Genomic DNA, 27,781 nt, shown 5'->3' with positions numbered 1-27,781 from the left:
GAGAGATGCATGCCTAGGAGATTAGCAGAGAATTATTCTTGGCTGTCTGTAGGAGCACTTCCAAAGATGATTGTCATGTGGGATAGTGACCAAAGTTTCAAAAGCCTTCCTTGAATGATCAGCCCTGCCCATTCATTATGAGCAAGCTTCAGTCTACCTGAGCAAGGGTATCTCGTACTGCTGCCATAGTGTGGGACCTCACCTCTGCAGCCTCAAACTGGGACTGCATCATTGGTTGATACATCAGCCACACTGCAGGGTGCTTTTAGGACATCAGTCCCAAACTGGGATGGTGTCATTAGTCTCCCTTGTATGACTCTTCCAGTTTCTTGAACTAACTGAGCAAATACCAGGTTCTCTGTTTCTCTGGCACAGTAGGGCCAATCTCCACACATGTAAGTCAATTTAATTACCTCCTTCCTTTACAATTAAGCATCTAGTCTGTCCATTTTATTCCTCTGAAGATCCTTGGTCAATAGGTCTTCATCAATCCCTGCATAACCAGGTACAACTCAGAAGTTACTAATATCAACATATTTTCTTGTACATCTGGAGTGATCAGTCCCACACATCTGTAAGTGTTAAGCTCAATTGTTTCTCCATGTTTAACTTTAAAAAAAATAAAACTTGTGAGTATGGATCAATTGTTGACATCCTTCTGAAATTCATATACTGAAACCATAACATCTGGTATGGCTTTAGCTTTAGACATGGCTTCTACATAGTAAAATGACAAGAGCCATAGTGAGGCCAAGTGTAATTAGTAGACCTATTAAAAAGAAATACCAAAATTACCTTTGTTCACTCTTTCCATGGAGAACACCAGCAGAAAGGGCACATGAGCCCGCAGTGAGAAGGTGTTCCCTAGAGGAATGGCTCTCATCGGGCCATAACCCCAACCCCTTAGGTTGGTCATTTTAGCTTCTGTAAGTGTGAACAAATCAAGTTCCATAGTTTAAGCCACTGATTAGTTTTATATTGTAGTAGCCAAATACTGGACTTATATGAGATATATGTGAATGTGAGCATTAAGTTAACACTGATTCCAGATTCCAGATTAGCCCTGAGCTGAGTGCTAGAGCGTACAGTACTCGGGAGTCTGAACCCGCAACTACTCCCAGGCAAGCAAGGAAGGTTTTCAAGCTGTGCGACCCCTTTCAGGGTGCTTATCATATATCCTGCATATAACATATTTACACTGTGGTCCATCACAATGGAAAGTTACAGTTATGAAGGAGCAACAAAATAATTTTATGGTTGGGGGTCAGCATAACCATATTAAAGGGCCGCAGCAATAGGAAGATTGAGAACCATAAAGAAGTCTATATCTGTAAATATAACCCCTGCAAGGAAGTTAAACAGGAAGCACTCCTTTGATAGATATTTTAGCCTCCATTAACATTATGTAATGTGGCTTAGTTTTTTTGTTCTTATCATAATGTAGTTTACAACATTTTCCTTTGAGAATTTTAGAATTGGATGGATAGTAATTTTGGTTCTCGGCCCCAACAAAAAGCCATTCTCTACACGACTCCATAGGCCTCGGCGCCACCAGCTGAGCAAATTTCAGGGCTCTTTAGTTCTACAGAAACACGACTCTCCCTGCTTCTCATTATTTTTAGTGTTCATGATTGTCATCTTTTGTGATAAATTTGTCTATGCTTTCATAGCTTTTAATGTAAAGGTTAATAAGCAATGTTTCATGTCCAATGGGAGAACTTCTCATTCTATGTATTTATTCTAAGTGATGTAGTAACTAGCACAGTTCCTAAGATACTGGCATGAGAGCAAAGAGCACAGCAGAATGTGGATGGTGATACAATATGTTTTTCATGTGCCATCATACCACTCCTTAAATGATGTTGATGTGAAATGCATGTGCTTTTGTTACTGTGAAGTCCTTTGCAATGCAAATGACAGAGATGCCAACAACCACTGTTGATCTTGGATCATACTTGGGTTGGAATCCTACTCACAGATGGTTAGCATGACATATAGCTTGCTTTGTTTGCCTGCTTGCTTGCTTGATTGCTTGCTTGCTTGTGTATTTGGGGCTTTCTGCTCATTTGTACTGAAGCACGGTGTGAAACACATTGAAATCAATCTCTACCTCACAGGTGAGCTCATACTATCTGTCTTCTTTCTTAAGACTACACATAATCAAGCAACAAACATTATAATCTCCCACAAAGGGCTTTAAAGATGTATCTTTAGTCTCTCCTAGAAATTGTCTCATAAACAAGACAAGAGCAATGGCAATATCAATGGGCATATTAACATGGAACAGGGGAAGTTCCCCAGGGTCCCACCTTTATTCACAAGGCTTTTAATCTATATCGAATAGTAGAAATGCTGACAATACTAGACTCAAATAACTTAGATACCAGTAAAAGCTTTGACACCGACTTTCTATGTAAACATGAGTGAATCCCTTCAGGTTCTTAGTTTGTTTATTTTTTATCTATAATGAAATCAATCAAAATATTTCTTATTCTTGATAATCCTCTCTTTGAAGTGAAATCTTAAACCCTGTGTTGTCGTCACCCTTCTAGACTCCCCTTATCCCATCTCTTGAGATAAACTGTATCATCCCTTTGGTGCCCCTTTTAAACCTGAGTGGATCCTTTCACAGAACTTCCCTGAATCTATGATGATCTCTATTCTCTGGTCTCCTGGACAGCAGACCCTGGTCCTGTCCCCAGTGCCCCCATGACTGTTAGTAGGAAAGTGTATTGAATATACACTGAGCTAACCAGTGCTTTCTGTGTCACACTTCAGCAAAGTGTCTTGTCAGAATATGTACAGAAAATAGCAAACGCAATCTCTCACTCTTCTTATTTAAGTAGTTACTCTGGAGGGAAATATGTTCCTGCTATCTTGAAAGTGAAGAAAATATTCAGAAATAATTCGCAATCTCAGCCAAGCTTAATGTAGCCGTAAGTGCTAATGTAGCATTTATTTTAAGCTCCAAGGAAATGAAATTCTCTTGACAGCCTCATGTACAAATATACCTACCAACTTTTAAATGGCTCATTTTCTTATATTCATAAAATGTAATGTCTGTGGGCTTCAGCAATTTTTTTACAGAAAAGGGTTCCAACAAAATTACCAATGTATCTGCATATCTGAGAGACTGAGAATACAGATTTCTTATTAACCTTTATAAATGGCACATTGTTGGTCCTCAAGACTATCTCTAGCTTGAATGACCAACTAGAAGTCACAAGAACAGCACAGAGTTACAGTAGTGGCTGTGACCTACTGCAGCCTAAGTATACAAAGCCTGTTTAGCAAAAGCAGGTTTGCATGGGAGAGGCTGGGAAAGCTACAGAAGAGCACCCAGCATCCTCTCTCTAGTTCATCCAGCAAGAGTTACAGAAGTGTATGTGAAATGTTGTCAATCATAAAATTCACTAGGGATACAGTATCTGGGAAGCGTACATGTAGGCATCTTCTCCCCAGCTTGTACCAAAATTCCACAGAATAAAATAAAGACATCATGATTCTTATATAAACCATATTATCTGAATAAGCAATTTAAGCACAGAAAGTGACTCACTAGCCAGAGTGGTAGGAATCACCTACAATCCAAATCCCGCTGGTTAATTGTTTAAGGACACTTTAAAGGACATCTGTGACTTTTGCATTCAATCTGGTTTTTATGTCATCAACACTGCTGAAGAACCACTAGGTAGAATAATTTAAATACAATGAATTTAAAAGTCCAGTGGGAGTATTTTGGAATCTATCACCCACACTGAGTGTGTCAGGTGTTGTGGGAATTCCTTCAGCCAATGGCTTTTAAGATGCCGGCTTATTTTGGATGTGGTCTCATGTACTGAATATAAGTGCAGACAAAAAGCGTGAGCATGCCTTTTTGCTGCTAGATTTGGTTCCAGATTCCAGCACATGCAGAGAATTGTGGATCGCTACCCTGACTGTGAGTTTATCCCTAAATAAATAGACCTTTGTTATACTCCATTCCTGGCTATTGTGGAACTCTTTGGTACCAATACAAATTGGCACCAACTATCTCAGACCTGCAGATGGTTCTGAGTCCACTACACACTCATTCTTTCACATCCCCAGAAACAGCATCATCTTGAACTGGTTAAATGTAGAAATACGTAAATAAATTCAGCAAAAATTTAAACTCTGATGCCCTTTCTGACTATGTCTAAACTCAGAATAAACCAGGAAAGTGTGTTCTCATCACAGAAAACAGTACACCAACCAAGTTCTTTTGTGCAACTCAGTTTAGATTCTGAATTCTACACAAGAGGCTTAATCTTCTGTTGTCTGGTGAAGTGTGTGGGCTCTTCTAGGAAGAGTTTCTTTAAAAGCATAAAATTAAATAGTGATAACCAAAACAAAATTAGGAATATCTTAATATCTATGTTTTAGGCACAAATTTTATCGAAGTAGCCAACCAACATCTAATTGCATTTAAGACCCACCCTATGAGACAGATCCTATCCCTGAAAAAAATAAATAAAATACAAGAATTTTATTATCAATTAAACATCTCAAGTTTTCAATACCATGAGATAAGAGGCTCCTTAATATATACTACTGAATATATTCCTTAATATATTCACAACCTGTTGGGCCAAAAATAAACAGTCACAATTTTTTATTTGTGCAGAAATTTTAGAACTAATAAATTAAATTTGCTTTATTACTAATTTTTATTATTTACTGAAGTATTTTGATTTTACATAAAGCTTATACTCCAATTTCCCTCAGAGCAATGTTTGAAGGAAACCAGCCTGGCCCCCAATAAAGCAGTTTCCGACCTGAGTGAGAAGCAGGAGCTTTGACCTTCAGTGTGAACTCACTCGTTTTGCACACTCACTGTCCTTGCTCCTGCATGCTCTCTGCCTGGCTCTGAAACCACTCTTATTTTTATGATAGTTTCTGGTTTATAGTGGCCCTCAAATAAGGGATCTGTGCTTTCTGTTAAAGGCAAAAAGGTGGCTATCTGCAAGCTCAAAAAAAAAAAAAAAAAAGAACCCTCACCATAGAATCAAACGGACCAGACACTCAGTTCAGGCTTCCTAACCACCAGATTGAAAAATTCTTATTTAAGACAGTCCACCTTTGAGATACTATATCCCATTCTCAGAACCTCTGCTTTTCCATGGGTGAAATAATTGCTATTGTGCCTTATTTGCTTTGCTGGCATTTAATATGATTAATATACAAAACGTACAGAAGCTCTTGATTTGATTCTGTTATGGCTGACTAGTGTAGGAGGATGGTCTTGTGTTACAATGGTAAAATTGAATAGTTGAGGTAGGCATACATCCTAAGGTTTTCACTGTCTGTGCCTTGATTCACAAAGTTTGCTAATCCTAGCTCTAATTGTTGTATAAAATTACCTGAACATTATTTTTACATGAACTTTTAAAATAGAAGAGTGTAAGACTTAAGTTTCTTTTAAGGGAAACCTTATTTGTATAGCAGGAGATGAGGGCAAGGAACCAAAGAATCACCCAGTTCCTCTCTAGCATAGCCATGGAAAACCACATACTCGACATCTCCACTGAACCAATGCATCAATTTATAAAGTGGTCAGAGCTGTACTTCAATACAGCTGAGAAACTGGATTCAAAATCTGATCCCCTGCTTACTAGAACTATATTCTTACTCAGTGGCCATGGCCACTATGAGAGCCATAGCTCACTAAGAGCACAGTCTCAGTTACACAAGTGAGTGACAATCGTTCGACACAATTGTTCTTACAATAACAGCAAGAACAACCTCAGTTTTTTACAACTAGTAAAGCGATGGGGACTAAAGTAAATGAGCAAATGAGACATCCTACAAACTGTGGAGTACGTGTCTGTGAAAGATGTCTATGGAAAAGCCTGGCAGTAATTGTGGGAAGTTTGTAGAATCAAAGAATGGTTAAAATCCAGATCTTGTCTGACAAATTATTTGGTTGGTGTAAATACCACTCTCTGAACCTTCACTTTCTTGTAGTTAAAATGGAGATTGTTATGATTTGTATGTGGGATGCTGACTTTAATAATATTATCATACATAAAATACTTATGCCTAGACACATAAAATAGGCTGTTTGAATGGTAGTTGGTATTACTAATCTTTGAAGACACTCTTTCACAGTTCTCTTTCACAGTTTTTTTTTTTTTTGGCTGAGAATAAAGTGGCAGAGACTGGCAACACATCCTTTTCTCCAGTTAGCCAAGTTTCTGAATAACCCAAAAGAGCAGAAGGATGGGATTGTGAATGAGATTAGAATTATTATCAGAATGAATAGACTTCAAAGGCAATGCAAGTTATAACAGACTGAAAATGGGAGAAGCCATTTGTAACTTAGCACACTAGCACCTGTAGAGACAAGTATATGGTCCCCGGATCCTGATTAAAAAATAAAAACAAATGCATGTTCTTGGTCTGTAGCTTATTTTTTTAACTAGTGGAGCCTCAGTTATACAGGTTGTCAGCTATAATAACCAACAAAATGTGTGTGTGTGTGTGTGTGTTGTACCTCCTACAGAGCTTGCTTTATGATTGACTTATTTTGATGAAACTTATAATCTATTTGTGATCTGTTTGAATTATTCCTTCTTAAGTCTGCCTTGTCACTGTATCAGTTGGTATACTAGCTAGTTTTATGTCAACTTGACACAAGCTGTCATCTGAAATAAGGGAGCCTCAACTGAGAAAAAAGAAGTCTCTTTAACATCCAACTATGGGACATTTTCTTAATTGTGATTAATGGGAGAATTCCCAGCCCAGTGTGAGTGATACCATACTTGGGCTGGTAGTCCTGGGTTCTATAAGAAAGTAGGCTGAGAAAGTTATAATGAGCAAGCCAATAAGCAGTACCCAATTCATGGCCTCTGCATCTGCTCCTAAGTTGTGGAATACAACTTAAATAAGCAAATATCTGTTACACTTTTTATGCTGCATTTGTTTGACAATATACAGATGTATTGCTTTGCCTGCCTAAGACACCTGATTGGTCTAATAAAAAGTTGAACAGCCAATATCTAGACAGCAGGTCTGGTTGGCTGAGGGAGTAATAGCAGGAATCTAGGCTCAAGAGAGAAGAAACTAAAGGGAAAAAGAAACAGAGACACACCAGGGCCAGCCAGGCATGCAGCCGAAGTCAGTCAAGCACGAAGTAGGACATATAGAATAAAGGAAAGGCAAAAGTCCCTGAAGCAAAACAAATGAAGAGAAATAGGTTGAGTTAATTTATAAGAGCTAGTGGGAAAAGAATAAGATAAGGCCAAGCATTCATAACTAATGAGTCTCCTTGTCATGATTTCGGAGCTGGTTGGTAGCCCCAAAGAAAGCCTGCTATACTTCTGCCTCCAGGTTCCTGCCCTACTTGAGTTCTGTTCTGACTTCCTTCAGTTATATACGACAGTGTGGCCATGCAAGCCAAATGGCAGCGGGTTATTTAATATTAATTCCCCGGGCTCTGATTTCTTCACATGACTGAAGGAAGAAAAAAGTCCCCATCTTATGTCACAAAATGTCATACATATCAGATGAGATTCGATGTAAGAAATCTGTTTTGAAAAGGACCATGATAGTATGTATTCTACAAAATGTAATATAAGGGTTTAGGTCCCCTTACAGAATGGGGAAGAATTCCAAAATCAGATCCATTTTGAAACAGTGTTACTATAAGAGCTTCAAATAGCTGTTTGTGGATGGAGACCTTACAGCGGAAAGCAGAGTAAGGATGCAAGAACTGTGGGCTCCCTAACAGCAGGCAAAATATTTGATGCATGTTTGGGTCCTTCCCTTTCATCCATCCCCGGCTAAGGTCCAATTGTTGATGTTTCACATGATGTGCACTTGAAGCTTTCTGAGCACAGGAGTCTGTCGTTCATCCCTGTTCTCTACAACCATTTGCTTGTCCCACAGATTCTGGATGGATACTCAGTGACAATTTGTTAACAGACATATGAACTGAAACCTTGCTCTAACACAGATAAAGTGTTTGAAAAGTCAGTGGGATTTCCATTCCTACTGGCTTAGACGTGTCTTGGACCCTGAACAAGAAGCACATTGATTTAATTCTATTTGTTTCTGTATTGCTACAGTGTGGACATTAATTTCTATATTGATGGGCTTGTTTGCCTTCACATTAGCTACAAGGAAGGTTTTAAGAGCCTGTCGAAAGGAAGGACCATTATTCCAAAATACTTCAGTATGGACAGGCAATCATTTTACGTGAAGTTCCTTAAGTGCAGTTATACAAATGTGTATTTCATTCTTGGCCATAAAAGAGTCTTAGTCAATGCCCGACGACCTATAAATCAGAGAGAGGAGGTTTCTTTATGCAAATAACTTTATGTCACACTCATCAATAAAGAAGCAGATGGTAATGAAGGTCAAATTTGCAGGAGCACCAGAGCAAATGAATCCCGTCTCTGTTTTCAGGGTATGTCAGTGTGGCGAACTCCTTTTTTTGACGGTGTTCTTTGAAAGAACTGAGGAAGAGGAAGCTTTGAATCGATTATGAGATGAGAAGTCAGGTTTAAAGAGCAATGGGAATAGATAATGGGTAGCCAGTTTGACTGACATTCCCAACTCGGAAGACATCCATACCATCAAAGAAAGATGCTGCTGTTCCTTTTAGAGTGGTGTCACAAAGTCCAGGAGCAAACCAGATGTGAGAAGTATCCTTGGTTGCCAACTTCGCTGCATTTGGAATTAACTAGAAACCAAGGGGCTGAGTACCCCTATGAGGGATTTTTCTTCATTCTATTATTTGAAGTGGAAAGATTCACCCTAAATCGGGATCTTTTGAGGCAAGAAGATCCCCCTTAAATTTGGGCCACCTCGTCTGATGGCAGTCTATATAAAGAACATGGAAGAAGGATAGCTGGACCTTTGCCTGTTTGTACTCACTCTCTTTGGCAAGTTCATTCCTTCACTGCCATTAGAGCCTATATCTTTGGGATCCTGATGTATACTGAAGGCCGTGTGAGACACACAGCCTTGTGAACTCCACAACTCCTCGATTCTTGGACCTTGGACATTCTAAGCCCTGAGTAGTAATATACCATGCCATAGCACAGTTTCCAAAACCCATTTGCTTTTTCCAAGTCCGTTTTTCATTTTTCATCTTAAATAACAAAGACTTAAACATTTACTTAGATAATCAGAGTATCTTCTCCCTTTCAAAGTGAACAATATAAATAAAAGGAAAGAAAATGGCATCACTCTATGGAGACAGGAATGGACCACTTCAAAATGAAACCGTTTCCATTCTTGGCTGATAGAATATAATCGGCTAGCTCCCTGCCTGGGTACTCATAAGGGAATGTAGATACGACATACCCGCTTCCTTAGATTGCAAGTGAGAGTGAGGTTCCTTGAAAATGAGTTTGCAAACGCTGTGTAGAAGTCAAGGACCTTGAGCAAGGCTTCTCGCTTAATGATGTGCAGGTCACAGTAAGTCAGGGCCCGGACATTGGCACAAGCATGAGCAAGGGTGGTTTCCTTCCAGAAGATGTCTCCAAACACATCGCCTTTCCCTGGAAAGCAGGACAAGACAACAGGTTCAGCCACACCTACTGGTGTTATTCAGCTTAAGAGATCATGCTCATCTATAGAATTGAGAGCACCAGCCCCTCTGCATATACAGAACATTGCACAGCAACTTTTCATCATAGCAACACACCCCAGGTTTCAGTTTCTGATGGAAACCTGGTGGGGGTAGCATACATGCGATTCACCGGAGTAGTTAATACCCTCATTGTAACAAACAATTTCAATAGCATTCGCATCATTACCTTTTCCCATCTGATTAGAAAGAGCAAAAATAACTTCTTTTTTTTTTCTTTCTCACTCTCTCTAGGAAGAAAATTGACAACAAAACAAAATGCAGTCCAAGAATCTGTTGTTGTATCATTTACAAATCTATGACAGACGCGATGTACGTTAAACCAAATTATTCATTATAACTTTAGCATTGCACTCCAAGCACACTAAGACTTGTCATGTCTCTGTCCTCAGAGTATGACCTTCTCTTCCCACCTAATTAACCTGACAAGGTCTCAAGGTCTGGCTCAAGTGCACCTTAACCGTGATTCCTAAGGTTAAGAAACTAAACTGCTCCAGGTGGTGGTGGTGCATCCCTTTAATCCCAGCATTTGGAAGGCAGAGACAGGTGGATCTCTGTGAGTTCAAGGCTAGTCTGGTCTGCAAAGTGAGTTTCAAAACAGGCCCCAAAGCTACAGAGAAACCCTATATCAAAAAAAAAAAACAAGAAAAAGAAAGAAAGAAACTAAACCATGAGAAAATGGGAAATGGTGAGGGATATACACTTGTAATCCCACAGAACAAGAGAAATAGTCCCATGCAAGAGTAAAATGTAGATGTATCTCTAAAATTCTAAAAGTAAACGAATCACCTATTCACTTCAGAAGCCCTACCCCTAGATGCTCAAGAACATTCGACATTCCAAATCAGAAGGCTTAGTTTTACAAAGGGCTTGAGGAAATGTCAAATGTCAAAATTCAGCCATGTGCTTTCTTTGTTCAGTTTCTGCCAATCTGTGTTAAGCTGGAAGAGACAGCAGGAATATACTCCAGTGGGATGTGCTTTTCTAGAAGCATCCCGTGGATGACTTGTTCTTTCCACATCCTAATCACACAGAGGAATAAATACCTATTTATACCATGTAGATTCAGATCTGAACAAGGGGAAAAGAAGTGTTCCATAAACCCCCAGGCACAATCACACCAAGAGAAAGGAAAGTGTGTGTAAACCAGAGAAATGGGAGAAAGAAATGCACATAGAAACAAAGAGGCTGGTTGAGTAGATCATAGATTCTTTGCCCAAAGGGCAGCAGGGATGCTTTTTGATGTAGTAGCAGAGGGGCCAACCTCAACAGACACTCTATGGTAGATGCAGAAGGCACTCAGAGCACCACGTGGGCCACAAGATCAGCATAAAATAACCATAGTAGCTACTTAACTCATTTTCAACAATCCACTGGTATTTCAACCCACTGAAAAATCCTTGCAGTTGGTGTCACTGATAGTGACGCAGTTGTTCAATAACTACAGCTGTGCAAGAAAATAACATTAGAGGCCGAGTAGATAAATAATCAAGGGACACATTATTATTATAACTGGGGAGACCGATGACAGATACTTACATCATAATATAACACATCCAATTACAATGATGAAATCTGTATGTGGCATTCTCGTTAAACTAGCAATTCTAAATATAAGTATTCTAACTGCATAATCCAACGTGCTAAATTTACTTGTGAAAATGCCCACCAAACTAATATTTATTTATAATACTCCAACAAAGTGTAGTGAGATAAAGGTCAAGGGATGAATAAATTCTGAAACACTGGATAGCCAGTAAGTAACACAAATCACATGAAATGGTATACAGAACGCTCATATTACATAAATATAAAATCGGTTCAAATACAAGTTATAAACAACATGCCTGCCCTACCCTATCACTCATACATATGCATAAAGCTTAGAAGCAAATGAATGAAACTGGAAGCTTCTCTCAGAACTATGGGGACAATGCGTGGGTTTCTTTTAAGTTTACATGCATTATTTTATAAAGAAAAGATGTTAATAGCAGTTACAGTAGCACAGTCTCTAGTGCTAACAACATAAGTTTTTAAGAAGGCTTTTCACATCCACCTCTACCTAGTTTGTGGTTTTTGTTTGTTTGTTTATTTTTATCTCTAATATGTTTACATATTCTATGTTTTCTTCAGACTCTTATTTTTCCTTAAAGAGAGGGAAAGAGGGTTAGATTTCTTCAGATTCATTTCTATGACAATTTCTCAAATTGATAATTATTTAATATATTTATATTTTAAGTATTTGGTAATTCTTTTCCCATATATTCCACCATTTTTTAAAATTTATTTGTATACCTTATTCTGCCTGTTGGTCAGAAGAGGGGCAAGCACCAGATCTCATTACAGATGGTTGTGAGCCACTATGTGGTTGCGGGGAATTGAACTCAGGACCTCTGGAAGAGCAGTCAGTGCTCTTAACCACTGAGCCATCTCTCTAGCGCCCTCAAATTGCCAATTATAATATCATTTCTGATCAATTTATAAGTGATCAGCTATGTGATTTTCAGGTATGATATGCTCTGATACTAACTAATGCATTTGACTCAGTAGTCTCAGTTCTAGGAATTAATAAAAAGATTAGAAGCATCTCAAGAAACACACAGGGTAATGTTATCAATCACGGGCTGACAGGTTAAAAAACATGCCATATATATATATACTAAATTACAAAATATATGTAAAATATCAATGAATAAAGGCTTAAATCAGTTGTGAAATAACATACAAAATGTTGATCTTAGGATACTAGATCAAAATTGATCAAATAATTACAGTGATGAATCTAGAAATTCATTTGCTTTTTTTATGCTTTCCCAATTAAATTAATGGAGTATGGGTTTTTAAAGTATTCTTAGAATATTCTTAATTTCTTTTATGTCTGTTGTGATGCTTCCCTGCTCATTTCTGATTCTGTTATTTTGGGATGCCCATTTCTTTATTTTGATAAGTTGTGTCAAGGGCCTACTTTCATACCACCAGAATGTGTCATAACCAATAGTCCTGCCCACCTATAATACTAATAAATTACAACAATGACCAGTATAGTAAAATAACCCAAAGGGTGCCATAGTGGCACCCATATCTTGGTAGCAATCAACAACTCTGTAATTGGACTTAAGGCCTCTTTAATAAGAGCGAAATCTAGGAAGGTGAACCTTCCTAGATATGGACGGAGGGGGGAGGACCTAGGACTTACCACAGGGCAGGGAACCCTGACTGCTCTTTGGACTGGAGAGGGAGGGGGAGAAAAGTGGGGGGAAAGGGAGAGGGGTGGGAGGAGGGGGAGAAGAATGGGAGGAGGGGGAGGGAAATGGGAGGCTGGGAGGAGGTGGAAATTTGTTTTTTTTTTCTTTCTTTTCTTTATTCTCCTTTTATCAATAAAAAAAATGAAGAAAAAAAATAAAAAAATAAAAAAAAAATAAGAGCGAAATCACGCCTGGTACTAGAAACCCAACCAACTACCTGGGTCTAGTGAGGTCATGGTTCTTGAAGAAGAAACTACTTTACTAAATGAACATAATTCCTATCTGCCTCTAATAGCTGTAATAAAGTATATAAAAATAAAGCACCAAGATTCAAAGTATTATCAAGAAATGTATTTTTAAAGAAATTTTTCATGAGAGAATTAAAGTGCATTGTGTAATTATGCTATGATGTATATTCCATTATGATTTGATTAACTTGTCAATCAAGAACAAATTTAGATAAAACAAACAGCTAAAAGAAAGTGCATTTAGTAATAAAACTAAAGGTTTCAAGTAATGTGTTCATCACTTTTTATTTCTGTCATTTCACAGTTTACTTTAGAATGATTCTTTATAACCTTTATCAAAATGAGCAAAACAATTAAAGCATGTACAAATATAAAGATTTTAAACAATGACAGCAAAATTAACTAATGTGGGTAACTCTTATCCTGTCCTCAGAATAGCCAATAAGCAGTCATCGCTTGTTAGTGGAGACTAGGAGTTTAAAGGTCCTCAATGAATGAACAGAGCTTCCTCTTATCAAAACAGATGGCTGTTCATTGTGCAAGCATTCAAATATTAATTAGGTATGTTATCTAACTGAAATATTAAAGTTTTAACTCGTTTCTCCTTTGAATTTTTTAACAGGTGTCTTTTTGTAAAGCTGAGGAACAGACTCAGAGCCTCAAGCATGCTCACCATGAACCAAGAGCTCTACCACTGTGTTTCAAGCTCACTCTAAAATCTTCTACCTTTTTAGAATCATGGTGAAAATAACTATACACAAGAGAGCAATAAGAAACAAGAATTTTAACTCATGACAAATTTTGTCCCCTACTTCTGCTAAAAATATTAGAGAAATACAACAGGATTAACAAACATGGATCATTCTGCACCCATCATCAATTTTTCATTATTTAATACCTGATACTAACCATTTCAAGGCATAAAACTTCGCTGAGTATATGTGATATGTAAGCTAGATACCAGCTTAGTCATTCATTTCAAATTATATTTTCTCTATCCAAGCAAGTCACCTAATACATGATTCAATTCACAGCAATCTTTTATTACACTTCTGGGAAGGTGGTCATGCAAGTCAATGAATTATTTACCAGGTGTGGTAAAGCCCATTAATACTCTTCATCTTCAAGGCATATTATAAACTTTATACATCCTGAAGAAAAGCTACAAAATGTGGACATGTGGCAGTGTGCATGGGATGCCCAATAAAGATGCAGCCTATCTGCATAGCAAAGATTTTACATGCTTTCAGGCAAAGAAACGCCTATTCATGTTCATGACGATAGAAAGTCTGGTGCTAGTTTTTAGGTCAGTCCCTGCTAGGTACAATCATGTCAGCTGTAAACATTTTGGATCTTAAGCATACTAGCCTCCCTCAAAGCCCTGAAATAGGAAGGAACCTCACACTTCACAGGAAAGCTGTTGTTTGGTCTATTTATATTTTCTCAGTTCTTTGCATCAAACCTTATGAAGAATTTCACTGATGAACCATGGGAAATGGAATTGAAAAAATAGAAATTAATGCTTGCTATCCACATAGTAAGAAACTGTAAAATGTGAAGACAAAACAGAGCTAGAATTACAACATGTTTAAAGGAATAATACAGTCTATAACCTGTTTGGGAATTGTGATACCCTATGGGGCTAGTTTAACAGACAGATTTGTTTTTTTTTTTATCTTTGACAAATTATCTAGTGAGTTGATGATATGGGTTTTAAAATGCATAAAAATAACCACAATTATACATTGGTTAAAACAACTACCGTATCCAAAAGATCTTTTGAATTTTACTTGGGTAGTTCCTTGAGTGTGTTTGGAGCATGACCATGGTTCTAATTGATGAGTTTCCCACCTGATGAGAGTTTATTTCAGCTTTCAATGCCACATCACAGTCAATTACTGAGGGAATTCAGGGCAGGAACTCAAACGACAACAACCATGAGTCAGGAACTAATGCAGAGATCATGGAGGAGTGCTATGTAATGACTTTCTCACCATGCTTTCTTGTAGCACCCAGAACTATCAGCTCAAGAATGGCGCTACCCACAGTGAGCTGAGCCCTCCCATATCTGACATCTTAATAAAGAAATTACACCACAGGCTTGAATACAAGCCATTCTGGTGAAAATAATTTCTCAGTTGAGGTCCCCTGTTTCAAAATAAAGCTAGACTTTGTAAAATTGACATAAAATTAGCCAGCAAAGGTATATGTAGGTAATTAATTTATAACCAGGGTGAATCAAATTAATATATATTATCTCAGATAGTGAATGTGTGTATTTGTTTATGGGCCGGGAAAGTTAAAAATCTCCTTATTTAACAAAAATCTCTAAAAACTACAGTAGATACTCAAAAGGAAGAACATGTAACCAAAACTTAGCACTTCAGGAATCCCCCAAATCATATAGAAAGAATAAAAGTAGAGAAAGAAAGAAGGGAGATACAAAAAGCTAGAAGACAAGTAATAAAACAGCCATTATCTACCTATCAATAAGAATGTTGAATGTAAATGCATGTAACTGTCCAATCTAAGACACAAAGGGGCTAAATGAAATCAATATCAGTTGTGGCTAGAGGTGACTCTAATAATAACAGAGCCTGATAAAAATAATAATAACCGTATGCTGATGATAGTTGACAGATTTTATTTTTGAAGACACTTAAAAGCAGACTGAAAGTGTATACGAACATATGCAATGAGATCGTGATTAAAAGGGAGCAAGGGTACTGATATAAGATAGACTTCTAGAAAACAATGACCACCAGCAACAAAGAAGGTCCTTGCTTAACGATAAAGGGACAAATGGTGAAGGATGCTATAAATATATGCAGTCGTGGAACATAGATAAAATAAATATTCTTTGACAGAAGGAAAAGAAGGAACCAGTAATATAGTATTATTCAGAGATTTCAATACCTCACATTCAACAATGGTTTCATCAACATAATTGAAAGTTAACAAGGAAATACTGAACATGAATGGCACTTGCTTAATTTATTAGTCACTGCATCACTATAAGTAAGCATGGAAGTCAGCTTATAAGTTTTATTATGAACACATATTTACAGACGTATTCAACTTAATTTTTTCTTATTTATGGTTTTAATTTGACCTTGACTATTTACAAACTATAAGTGCCATCGGGAGATATTTTAAAGAAGAAAGGAAATAAGTTGACAAGTATTAAAGCTAAAAGTTTTCCAGGTTTGTTAGAATATAGTCCTTTCTACATATTTATTTTCAGTTTGCATATGCATACAACTCAATAAAGAGCATGGTAGAGAAAAGGCATGTCAAAAGCCACTAACAAGGAAGGCAAGAGCAGGGTCTGAGCATCCTCATCATCCATGAAAGTGGTTCTATTTAATCCTTGAGGCTGGAAAGTCATTGTAGAAATCCCAAGGAGATGGATGTGATGCCCTGGATGATGGCTATGATGGCAGAGTATACGGAACCAGGGGTTGAAGCTGAGGGCAGACTGGGCAGTCACAGCTTTGAACAAAAACTACAAGAGCAGTAATAATAGGAACTGATAGTAAATCTAATATTAAGAGAGCCAAAGAAGAAACCTGAGAAATGGCTCAGTCAGTGAAGTACATTGCTTGCAAGCATGAGTATTTGAGAGTGCAATCTCCACAAGTCACCTAAAATAAAGTTAGGCATTGGGGCACACACTTTCCAGAGTTGGAAAGTAGAGACAGGGAGATACATGAGGCTCAGTGGCCAGCTGGCCTCACTTACGTGGCAAGTTCAAGACCTGCTAGAAATGCTGTCTCAGAAACCGAGGCGGACAATACATGATGAACAGCACTCCAGGTTGTCTTCTCTTTTTAGTGCTTATGTACACAGACACACACATGCACGCATGCACACATGCGTGTACAAACACATACAAACACACAGGATACAATAAAAGGACTTAGTTTAAAGGATGCTGTGGAAAGGGTTTGAAACTAGCAGGAAGATAAGGGCTTGCATGTCTCTAGTGATATTTGTCACATAAGGGCAAATATCGGAGCCCTAGATAAAAGATGTCATAAACATTGCTTAAACTGTTCAAATCAGTGCCATTTAAAATGCAGCGAACACGTGCTCCAAGAGAAAAGAGCAAATCTGCTGACATTACTGGCACTTGTCTTCATAATATGCAGGTCAAATCTACATGCTTCATGGTTCATTTTTTTAAAGGGCATATGGAAAGAGAACAAGGAAGAAAGAGAGTTAGTTCTGGAAGCTTAGGGTACAAACCCCTTGACATCTAACAGCAAGGGTACAGGGAAAAACAATAACCAAAGTTCAATGTCAACTTTTTCCCAGGTCTCAGAGTGACAAAATATTATTCATTCATATCTTGGATTTGATTTTCTATTTGGAATAAAATGAAGGTATAGATTTTGAATTTTAAAAAACAATAATTTGTGTTTTCCCTGAAAATGCACAAATGTTTACAAGACATGACTCTTCAAGAACCAATTCCAAGTAAAATAAAATTTGGGCCCCACTCATCTTTCTCATTTTTCTAGATTCATTTGCCCTCCATCTTTCTTCCTTATGCCTCTGCCTCTCAAGCTCCCAAGGGCACCGCACCCCTCATCTCAGTTGGGGATGCTAGTCTCTACGAACTCACAGTTCTCTTGGGAATTTGAAGTTAAAGTTAAAAAGCCATAAGACAGAGGTTTTCTTGGTTTAAGATTCTAACCCTAGGATTCTAAGAATCAATAAAGATGAGAAAAAAGCAGATCTGTGAATAAAACAAAAACCTGAATCTCAGGAGCAAGGCCTATTGTTGGTAGCAAGCCTGAAAGGTACAATATACTTGTCAAGACATGTAGAAGTAACCTGGCTATTTCAACCATACCAACAAATCTATTCACATTAAGTAATTATAGAGTAGGAACTGAAAAGTAAAAAGACATTAATGAAGATAAATATGTATGCATCATGAACTTAATTTGGAATTCTTTGTGTTTCATACAAAGTGGGAAGGTCACACACACAAAAAAATTGCGTGGAGGTGTAAGAACTGAAAAGAACTTCAAGTTGGAAAAAGACATCAACTGCAATTATATTCATATGCCCTATTTAGAAAAAAAAAACATCCTGAAACCATCCCCAGTATGGACATGAAGGCATTTGTTGACTGCATTTTTTCTCTTTCCTCTAATTAGTTATGCTTCAGTACTTATTAAATCGCTTCAGAACTGACTCATTTAACCGCTTGACACCTTGGACACACAAAAGAATTATGCCCTACAAAGAGACTGCATAGAAGCCAGGATCTGACCCCAAAGAATAAGAAAGCACCTGTTTCTGAATCCAGAGGTTTGAATTAATTTGAACATGACCTCCCTTCTCTAGCCTTCCTTTCTCTACAGCAGATTCCATAATAAGGAAAGCAAGGCTACTGAATGAAGTTATACAAAATTTGACAACTGACTCATCAGGCTACAAGGGAAGGGGGAAGTGAATGGGGAGAAGAAGGGAGAGAGGGATAAGGGAGTGGAAAGAAGAGAAGAGGAGGGGAGGGGAGAGGAGGGTAAGGAAGGGGTAAAGAGGAGAGGGGAGGGTGATGGTGGGAGGAGAGTTATAGGAGGCAAGAGCTCTTGTAGGGGAAGGGACAGGAAGAGAAATGAAAGGTAAGGACAACAAAGGCTGACGATAGATTACCTGGTAATTTTTGAAATTTCTTCCAACTTAAAATTATTTCAAAGGAAGTTAATAGATAATTTAAAAGGAACAAGAAGAAAGGAGAGAGAAAGGAAGGGACAGTCATCACACGCCCGTGTGATTGGTGAGTTAGCTAGCCGCCACCTCTCCTCCGCTCTGGAAGCATTGTTCCGGAGTCTTAAATGTTAATAATTGTACTCTTAATTGCCTCTTGGCAGAAGTAATTCCTCTTAAGGTCCCATTAAAAAAATATAAAAGGAAGAAGGCTGTCAGAGAGGTATCCACAGAATCCGACTCATTAATTTAGATAGGACTCATGTGAATCCCGAGACTTGGGAGAAGAAAGATCAAAAGCACACGTTCGCATAAATAAAATGTGGCAGATAAATGAGACCAGCCTGAAACCTGGGGGGCCCAGTGTTCATTTCATGGTGTCATTGGCCAAAGCCAGAAGCCATTTCCTTTTCAAACGGGAGGAAAATGCACTTTTTTGTCTGTCCTGCTGAGTAAACAGCTCCATTTGAACAGACCCAAGTCAGAGGCACCGTCCTTGCTGCTTTTTCCAACCGTTTAGAGTGGCTAACGAGGGGTAGGGTAATGAAAGAAATGAAGCCAAGTAAATGATGGTAAGGAGTCCACAGCACTCACTTCCATACCATGATGTTTGATGCCTGTTTACCCATCATCCCTACTGACAAGATCATTAAGGAGAAGACAAATGCATCTGCTCACTGGGTGGGGGTGTTGTTTTATTGTCCGCTTTAAGCACCCAAGAGTGGTCATAGCATGGATATGCTCCACTTTAGCACAAAGGGCTGTTCTGGTGATGTGAGGCTTCCGTGAAAGATCATGACTCTTTTCTCCTCCAGCAGACCAAAGCTAAATACCAAGCAGCAACATCAAGTACACCCAGAGTGCTGATTCCCAAGCCTTCTGCTATTTCCTTGCAATAATATTTAAAGAGAAATAATTCCTGCCAGAGACTTAACTGTAGTCATACTATTCTTTCAAACAGTTAAAGGTTGCTTGGCAAACACTGGTATTCTATTCTTTGCAGCCCCAATTCATTTTCTACTAGTTTTTACAGAAACCACTTTCCAGCAAAAGGTCATTTCTTCTCCATTCTGAATTCTGTGTTTTTCAAATACTTGTACTTTTTGAAATCAGGTTTTCTTTTTTTATTTGTTTTTTTTCCTCAGATTCCACATTGATTTTCATTTTTGCCTTTGCAGTGTCTAGCACCCACCAGTCACTCTCTCATGAGAATCAGTCAGGCTACGGTAGGTTGACCTTGGTAGCAAAAAATAAAAAAAATAAAAAATCCAATAGTTTAAAGATTGAACTCATTTTTCATGAGACACAGGCCATGAAAAATATGATCAAAATGAAGCTGACAGTGGGCAACTCTTAAGTTATTTTACTTGAGAGAAACACAAGCTCGCCTGACCTCCCATTTTTTCCTTCTCTCTCTGTGTGGATTCCATGAACCTGCTGCAGGTATTTGAGCAGAAAGTGATCTAGAGATTCATTCAGCAAGTTTGTTTACCAAAACATGCACCTTACACTATGGCCACTGTATGTTAAGTTTGTTTGTTTGTTTGTTTGTTTGTTTTATTTCTGTCAGATTCATGGAGTGCTACCTCCTTGGTGTTGCTCTGTTAGGATTCTTACCTACTAAGTATCTGAACTTTAGAATAAATTTATCGTCAGCCAACTAATTTTTCTGGGTAAAGAAAGCAGATGGATGGGACCGGCTTTACAAACCTAAATTTAATTTCCTCCCATTGTGTTTGCTCCTGTGAGTCTCATTAGCCTCCTCAGCACCATCTTCTTCATAATTCACCCACCACCATGAGGCAGGACCATAGGGAGTAGGATAATGTGTATTCCACCCTCTCTTTATTACTAACTAGCTGGGCAAGTCTTCGTACTTCCTCAGCCCTTGCCAGGCTCTTCCCTAAAGGCAGAGGCTGACTAGATAGATCTATGGCCCTCCAAGACCAACTCCCTGCATTGCTAATCTGAAAATAGTTCCAAAAGTAAATTCCCGCTTACCAATGAGGGTGGACGTTAGGCTTTAGGCTGTGGTCAGCTTTTATCTAAACGAATGTAATGCGACCCTACGTTCTGCGTTAGCTGTGACTGAGACTAATGCTCTTTGCTGAAACAGCTACAAGTTTCCACTGAAATTCATCACCTTATTAGTGACCCCTTTTCCAAAGTCACCAAACAGAAGGGATTTCTGTTTAGAAACTTGAGAAACTCCAGGACTGTAACACACTTGTTATGACGTCAGAAAAATTCACAGTACCTAAAATAGCCACCACCTCGTCATCCTGGATAACTTCCAGGGAACCCGACACCACAAAGCAGAGGGCATCCACACTTTCTCCAGCGTGGTAAATCAGGTCCCCAGGAGCACAGTGAATGGTTTGGAACTCCACTGCCAAGGCACGCAGGCACCCATCGCTGGCCAATCGGAATGCAGGATGTTCGTTAAAAACCTTCCGGTTCAGATGAACACAGATGTCAGCTCTCATGTCCTTGGGACATATGGAGAGGACCTGAAAGAGTGAAAAAGGCATGAGTGAAAGGGAAAGATGAAGGGTCTATTTTAGAAGAAAAAAAATGTCACACAACAAATGCTTATTGACCACTACTGTGTCTGCTAGAACTGTGCTAGGCACCTGGAAGGCAAAGTTAAACACTGGCCAGTCCTCAAGGAAATCAGGATCCAGTGAGATGCACTGATGTACACACAGACATTACAGCATCAGATCGCATAAGCACAGCACAATGTAGTCAACATTAGAGGAGAGAATGTTTTCCTATTACAACACAGTCTTGAGACTCCAGCAAGAGTCTTGGCAAAAGTTATAGTCAATCCTGAAAACATGTGCATGCAAATAACGTTACACAGACTGAGTGGATTACATTGGTTTATTTATGAATATATGTGTGTTTATATATTATATATTAACAATTGTAGAAAATGAGGCTATGGATTTGGAAGAGACTAGGGAGTGACTAGGAAGAGTTTAGAGAATGAAAAGAACAAATAATATAATTATACTAGCAAATCGAATCCAAGAACACATCAGAACCATCATCCACCAGGACCAAGTCAGCTTCATCCCACACATGCAGGGATGGTTTGACATATGAAAATCTGTTCATGTAAATCACCATATAAATAAGCTGAAAAATAAAAACCACATGATCATCTCATTAGATGCTGAAAAAGCATTTGACAAAATACAACATCCCTTCATGATAAAGGTCTTGGAGAGAGCAGTGATACAAGAAACATACCTGGATCCAGCAATACCACTCTTGGAAATATACGCAAGAGAGGCCTTATCATACAACAAAAGTATATGCTCAGCTATGTTCATGGCAGCATTGTTTGTAATAGCCAGAACCTGGAAACAACCTAGATGCCCTTCAATGGAAGAATGGATGAAGAAAGTATGGAATATATACATATTAGAGTATTACTCAGCAGTAAAAAACAAGGACTTCTTGAACTTTGCCTACAAATGGATGGAAATAGAAAACACTATCCTGAGTGAGGTAAGCCAGACCCAAAAAGAGGAACATGGGATGTACTCACTCATATTTGGTTTCTATCCATAAATAAAGGACATTGGACTTATAATGCATGTTCCTAGAGAAGCTAAGTAAGAAGGTGAACCCAAAGACAAACACATAGGCATCCTCATGAATGTTAACCTTCATCAGGCGATGAAAGGAGACAGAGACAGAGGAGCACGGGACAGAAATCTCAAGGTCCAAATCAGGAGCAGAAGGAGACGGAGCACGAGCAAGGAACTCAGGACCACGAGGGGTACACCCACACACTGAGACAATGGGGATGTTCTATCGGGAACTCACCAAGGCCAGCTGGCCTGGGTCTGAAAAAGCATGGGATAAATCCGGACTAGCTGAACATAGAGGACAATGAGAAATACTGAGAACTCAAGAACAATCGCAGTGGGTTCTTGATCCTACTGCACGTACTGGCTTTGGGGGAGCCTAGGCAGTTTGGATGCTCACCTTAGGAGACCTGGATAGAGGTGGGCGGTCCTTGGGCTTCCCACAGGTCAGGGAACCCTGATTGCTCTTCGAGCAGATGAGGGAGGGTGACTTGATCGGGGGAGGGGGAGGGAAATGGGAGGCGGTTGCGGGGAGGAGGCAGAAATCCTTAATAAATAAATAAATTTAAAAAAATTATTGTTTAAAAAAATGGGGGGCTGGAGAGATGGCTCAGTGGTTAAGAGCACTGGCTGCTCTTCCAGAGGTCCTGGGTTCAAATCCCAGCAACCACATGGTGGCTCACAACCATCTGTAATGAGATCTTGCGCCCTCCTCTGGCGTGTGGGCATACATGGAGGCAGAACGTTGTATACATAGTAAAGAAATAAATCTTTAAAAAAAATTATTGTTAACAGGGAAACACTGAGAACATTCCTCTGAAAGTCAGAAATAAACCAAAGTGGCTTCTAACAAAAAAAAAAAGAAACATACCTGAACATAATTAAGGCAATATACAGCAAGCCAACAGCCAACATTAAACTAAATGAAGAGAAACTCCCAGCGATTCCACTCTCTCCATGTCTATTCAATATAGTTCTTGAGGTCCTAGCTAGAGCAATAAGACACCAAAGGGAGATCAAGAGGATACAAATTGGAAAAGAAGAAGTCAAATTCTCACTGTTTGCTGATGATATGATAGTTTACATAAGTGATCCCAAAAATTCTACCAAAGAACTTCTACAACTCATAAACACTTTCAGCAATGTAGCGGGATACAAGATTAACTCCAAAAAAAATCAGTAGCCCTCCTGTACACAGATGATAAAAGTGCTGGGGAAGAAATCAGAGAATCAACACCCATCACAATAGCCACAAAGCATAAACTATCTCGGAGTAAATCTAACCAAACAAGTGGAAGACTTATATAACAAAAACTTTAAATCTTTGAAGAAAGAAATTGAAGACACCAGAAAATGGAAAGACCTCCCATGCTCTTGGGTAGGCAGAATTAATATAGTAAAAATGTCAATCTTTCTGAAAGCAATTTACAGATTCAAAGCAATGCCCATCAAAATACCAGCAAAATTCTCCAAAGACCTCAAAAGAATGGTACTCAACTTCATTTGGAAAAGCAAAAAACCCAGGATAGCCAAAACAATCCTATACAATAAAAGAACTTCTTGAGGCATCACAATCCCTGACTTCAAACTCTACTACAAAGCTACAGTACTGAAAACAGCCTGGTATTGGCATAAGAAGAGACAGGAGGTCCAATGGAACCGAATAGAAGACTTGACTATCAATCCACACATCTTTGAACATCTTATCTTTGATAAAGAAGCAAAAAAATATCAAATGGAAAAAAGAAAGCATATTTAACAAGTGGTGCTGGCATAACTGGATATCAACATGTAGAAAAATGAAAATAGACCCATATCTATCACCATACACAAAACTCAAGTCCAAATGGATCAAAGACCTCAACATAAAGCCAGCAACACTGAACCTTATAGAACAGAAAGTGGGAAATACACTTGAACAGATTTCAATCTTTCAAGGGTAAAGCTGAGTTCTCCCATTCAGTTAAAATTAGTAATATTTAATGTAGAATGTCTTTCTTTCTTTTTAAAATTATGTTTTAACTTTAGATTCCCCCCCAAGGCTTGAAGTACCCCAACTATCCCTCTTATTTGTATTACCATAAATATAGCACTGGCTGCTTCCCTGCAGTAATGATTGATCTATCATACAGTCTAATAAAATTATACCTTCTGAATCTTTTGTCTCTACCTTCCCTATGACTACATTTTATTTCATATCACGATCATCTCCATTATTTTCTTTCTCACAGTTTTTCAAATTCCTATAGACAACAACCATCAGTTTACTTGCCTTTCTGAAATGTCTCCTCTTTAAAGAAATTAATGCCCTACTGGGACTTAAAAAGCAGTTGGTACTTCCCCATATTAACATTTCCAGTAGTGATAACAAATATACCAGGCTTTAGTGGGTTTGTCTAAACCCACTAAAGGTTTTAGTGTTTAGTAAGTTCAGATCACTCAGTTTCTGCTATGTGTCATTGTGTTAAATCCCTGGATATGTATAAACAGACATCATCCCTGCTGTAGAAAAGCTAACAATGTGTTCGGAAGGCAGACATGAAGAGACACTTACAATGTAGTGGATAAATACAGTGACAGGGACACAGGAGCACAAGTTACCAATGAGTCTTGGCTTTCAGCTTCTAACATGAGGTCATAAGGTTAAGTTCAGGAGGACTGGAGTCCAGGTTCAGTTAATGTGTAGGAAAGTGTTTATCAACCTTCTTAATGCTTCAATCCCTTAATACAGTTTCTCATACTGTTGTGACCCCCCAACTATAAAATTATTTTATTACTACTTCATTGCTATAATCTTGCTACTGTTATGAATTGTAACATTTATTTATATTTATTTACATTTCTCTTATATTTAGGATATCTGATATACAGCCTCAAAGGGATCATGACCCACAGGTTGAGAGCTATTGGTCTAGGGTATTTTACTTACTTTCTCCAATCATCTCATATGATATAAGGATACTGTGCACTGTTATCATAAGTTCATGGTAAAAATTTAAATTATCCTCTATAGCCTGCACATAGCCAAGGCTGAAAAAAATGCTAGCTTTTATTACCACTTGTATGTATATTGCTATAGTTTTTTTTTTAGCCCTTTGCTGATCTATTTCCTTCTACCCCTGTATAAGTCCATGCTGTTTGATAAAATAAATTAAGGAAGTACTTTAACATAAATCTGAACATACTTTGAAAATAGGCTAAGATTAGTATATTTTTAAGTTGAAAATATAAGCTATATTTAAAGCATACACACACATAAATACTACATTATAAAGCACAAGGGAAAATAAATTGCTCTGTTTTTATCCATTTCCCATACAGGATTTTTATTGGTTTTTATTCATTTTTGAGACAATCATTTTAAGCCATTTTAGTTATTTCTTTCTGGACTCATATTGCAATTGGAATCTTCTAATATTTAGAACAATCTCTGTTTACTAAAAGATGATTTTCATTGTATGTTAAGTACAGTTCTGCTTTTTCTGTTTCACTTAACTTCTGACACAAACACTGTTTTGCTTTTTTTTTGAGATTGTAATCACTTACTATTTTTATTGTCTTACTTTGGATTTTGAAAACAAACTTTTTTATATATACAAAGCTGACCTTGAATTTATTATGTAATCCAGGCTGGCCTCAAATTCATGGCAATCCTCAGACTCCCAAGTGTGGAAATTGCAGGACTGTATCACCCACTTTTATGTCCTGCTTTCAATAATTATATTGATTTATGGCACATATGTACAGTTGCCATAAAGTGACAAGTTAGTTAAGTGCTAAAATAGACCAAGCAGAGTCATGCCTAATGATAACAAGCTCCCTCTCCACCCTTAGACAAACCATCTTCCTGACATGGTGGGTGCTATCAGAATTAAAAGCATATTATTATTTATCTTGGAAATGATGATATTCATAACATTTTGGGCAAGAAAAAATGTAGTTTCAAGCAACAGAATAAAAAAAAATATCATTTAAGATAACTCACATGCATAGTACATGGTTCAAATTGTAATGCATTGTTATGACAGTCACATCCAATATTTTCCTTGGTAGATTCTCTAATGGTATCTCACAATTGCCAGCAAATAAAATTATACCATGGTGGAGAAGATTCAGAGTAAGAGTGACTTCTGCTCATCTCCAGTGTACATTATGTCTCCCTTCATCATGTTAGCATACTAACAAATTAGATTCTTAATTAATAGAAGCAATAAATTTTCCCTTGGAAGAGCAATGAAGTATTTAAGGAATCATTTCTCATAACACTGAAAACCAGCTCTGAAAAACAGGCGAATGCCAGACTTTGAACTCTAAAACATTTATGTATTATTTATGACATCCGTTAAACCCAAGGTCAAGAGCTATAGTAGCTGAAATCTTTCAGGATATGAGGGTCTAATCTCAACACTATGGCTACAGAACCCTCAGCGAAATAAATATGGTTACCTTATCTCTGATTTCTTAAAATAATTCATGGCTTGCTTCCTTCAAGTAAAGGCAACATTCTAGCCAGGCTTGTGGGGCTTTAGTGGGACCCTCTGCCTTTCTCTCTTCCCCCAGAGGCACATCTCAGCCACACCTTTCTCACCCTTCTCAACTTGCCATGCACCTGGTGATGTTTCACATGTGTTTTTCTCTTGATTGGCAGGTTCCATCATCACTTTCTGTGTCTTATCATCTCAGAGTCATCTTTCTGTGACAAATGCAACTTCTACATAGTTCAGTTATAGAATAGAGGATTTATTAGGAAACAAAACTAAGATGAAGAGGTCTTATGATTTGTTTATGCAGAAAAAAGCAATGAAATTATTGTCAGAGCTTTGAAACATTTATTTTCAGCCTTAAAATAGTTTTTAGTGTTTTTCTAATGAACCTTTATATTATGTGTAAGGCACAAAATGAAATAATTAAAATAAAATAAAAGCAACTTCAGCCGGGAGAAACTCTAAGACCTAAGACTCCATATAGCACACATTCAGTCATTCATTTAATCATAGGTTTTGAGCATTGGTTGAAAGCCTAGCATTACACAGGTCCTCAAAGTCTAGAAGAAAAACTATCACAGTGCCTGTTCCCTGGAGCTTACAGTCAGGAACAGTTGAAAAATCACTGTTTCTTGCCCAATGCCCCATTTACAGAGAAGACAAATGTTTTTCCTAAAGGCTGTGTGGTTTGCTGAGGTCATATTCAACAAATAACTACAAAACTCTTTAGTTCCAGCATGCACCCAAGTAAAACTGAACAAGAATAAAATATAACATCTATGCCCCTCCGTTGCTCTCTGATTCTTTGTATATGACATAAAACAAATAATACTGATTTTTTAAAAACCATCTAAGGTTCAATTAA

At 38.0% G+C, this 27,781-nt stretch overlaps 1 protein-coding gene across 1 annotated transcript in view; it reads right to left on the bottom strand.

Annotated features, from left to right (window-relative positions):
* Kcnh5 (potassium voltage-gated channel subfamily H member 5) overlaps positions 1–27,781 on the bottom strand; it is a 282,287-nt gene that overhangs the window by 48,568 nt on the left and 205,938 nt on the right. Inside the window, exons 9-10 of the mRNA XM_075947437.1 lie at positions 21,088–21,340; positions 9,331–9,527 (exon numbers count right to left, since the gene is read on the bottom strand). Of these exons, the coding sequence (XP_075803552.1) occupies positions 9,331–9,527; positions 21,088–21,340 (450 nt within the window). The remainder of the gene's footprint in view (positions 1–9,330; positions 9,528–21,087; positions 21,341–27,781) is intronic.

The sequence above is a fragment of the Microtus pennsylvanicus genome, chromosome 14 (genome assembly GCF_037038515.1).
Source record: "Microtus pennsylvanicus isolate mMicPen1 chromosome 14, mMicPen1.hap1, whole genome shotgun sequence".
In the NCBI taxonomy this organism is placed as follows: domain Eukaryota; kingdom Metazoa; phylum Chordata; class Mammalia; order Rodentia; family Cricetidae; genus Microtus; species Microtus pennsylvanicus.
Note: the sequence above shows the minus strand (reverse complement) of the source record. Positions and strands in the feature narration are given on the sequence as shown.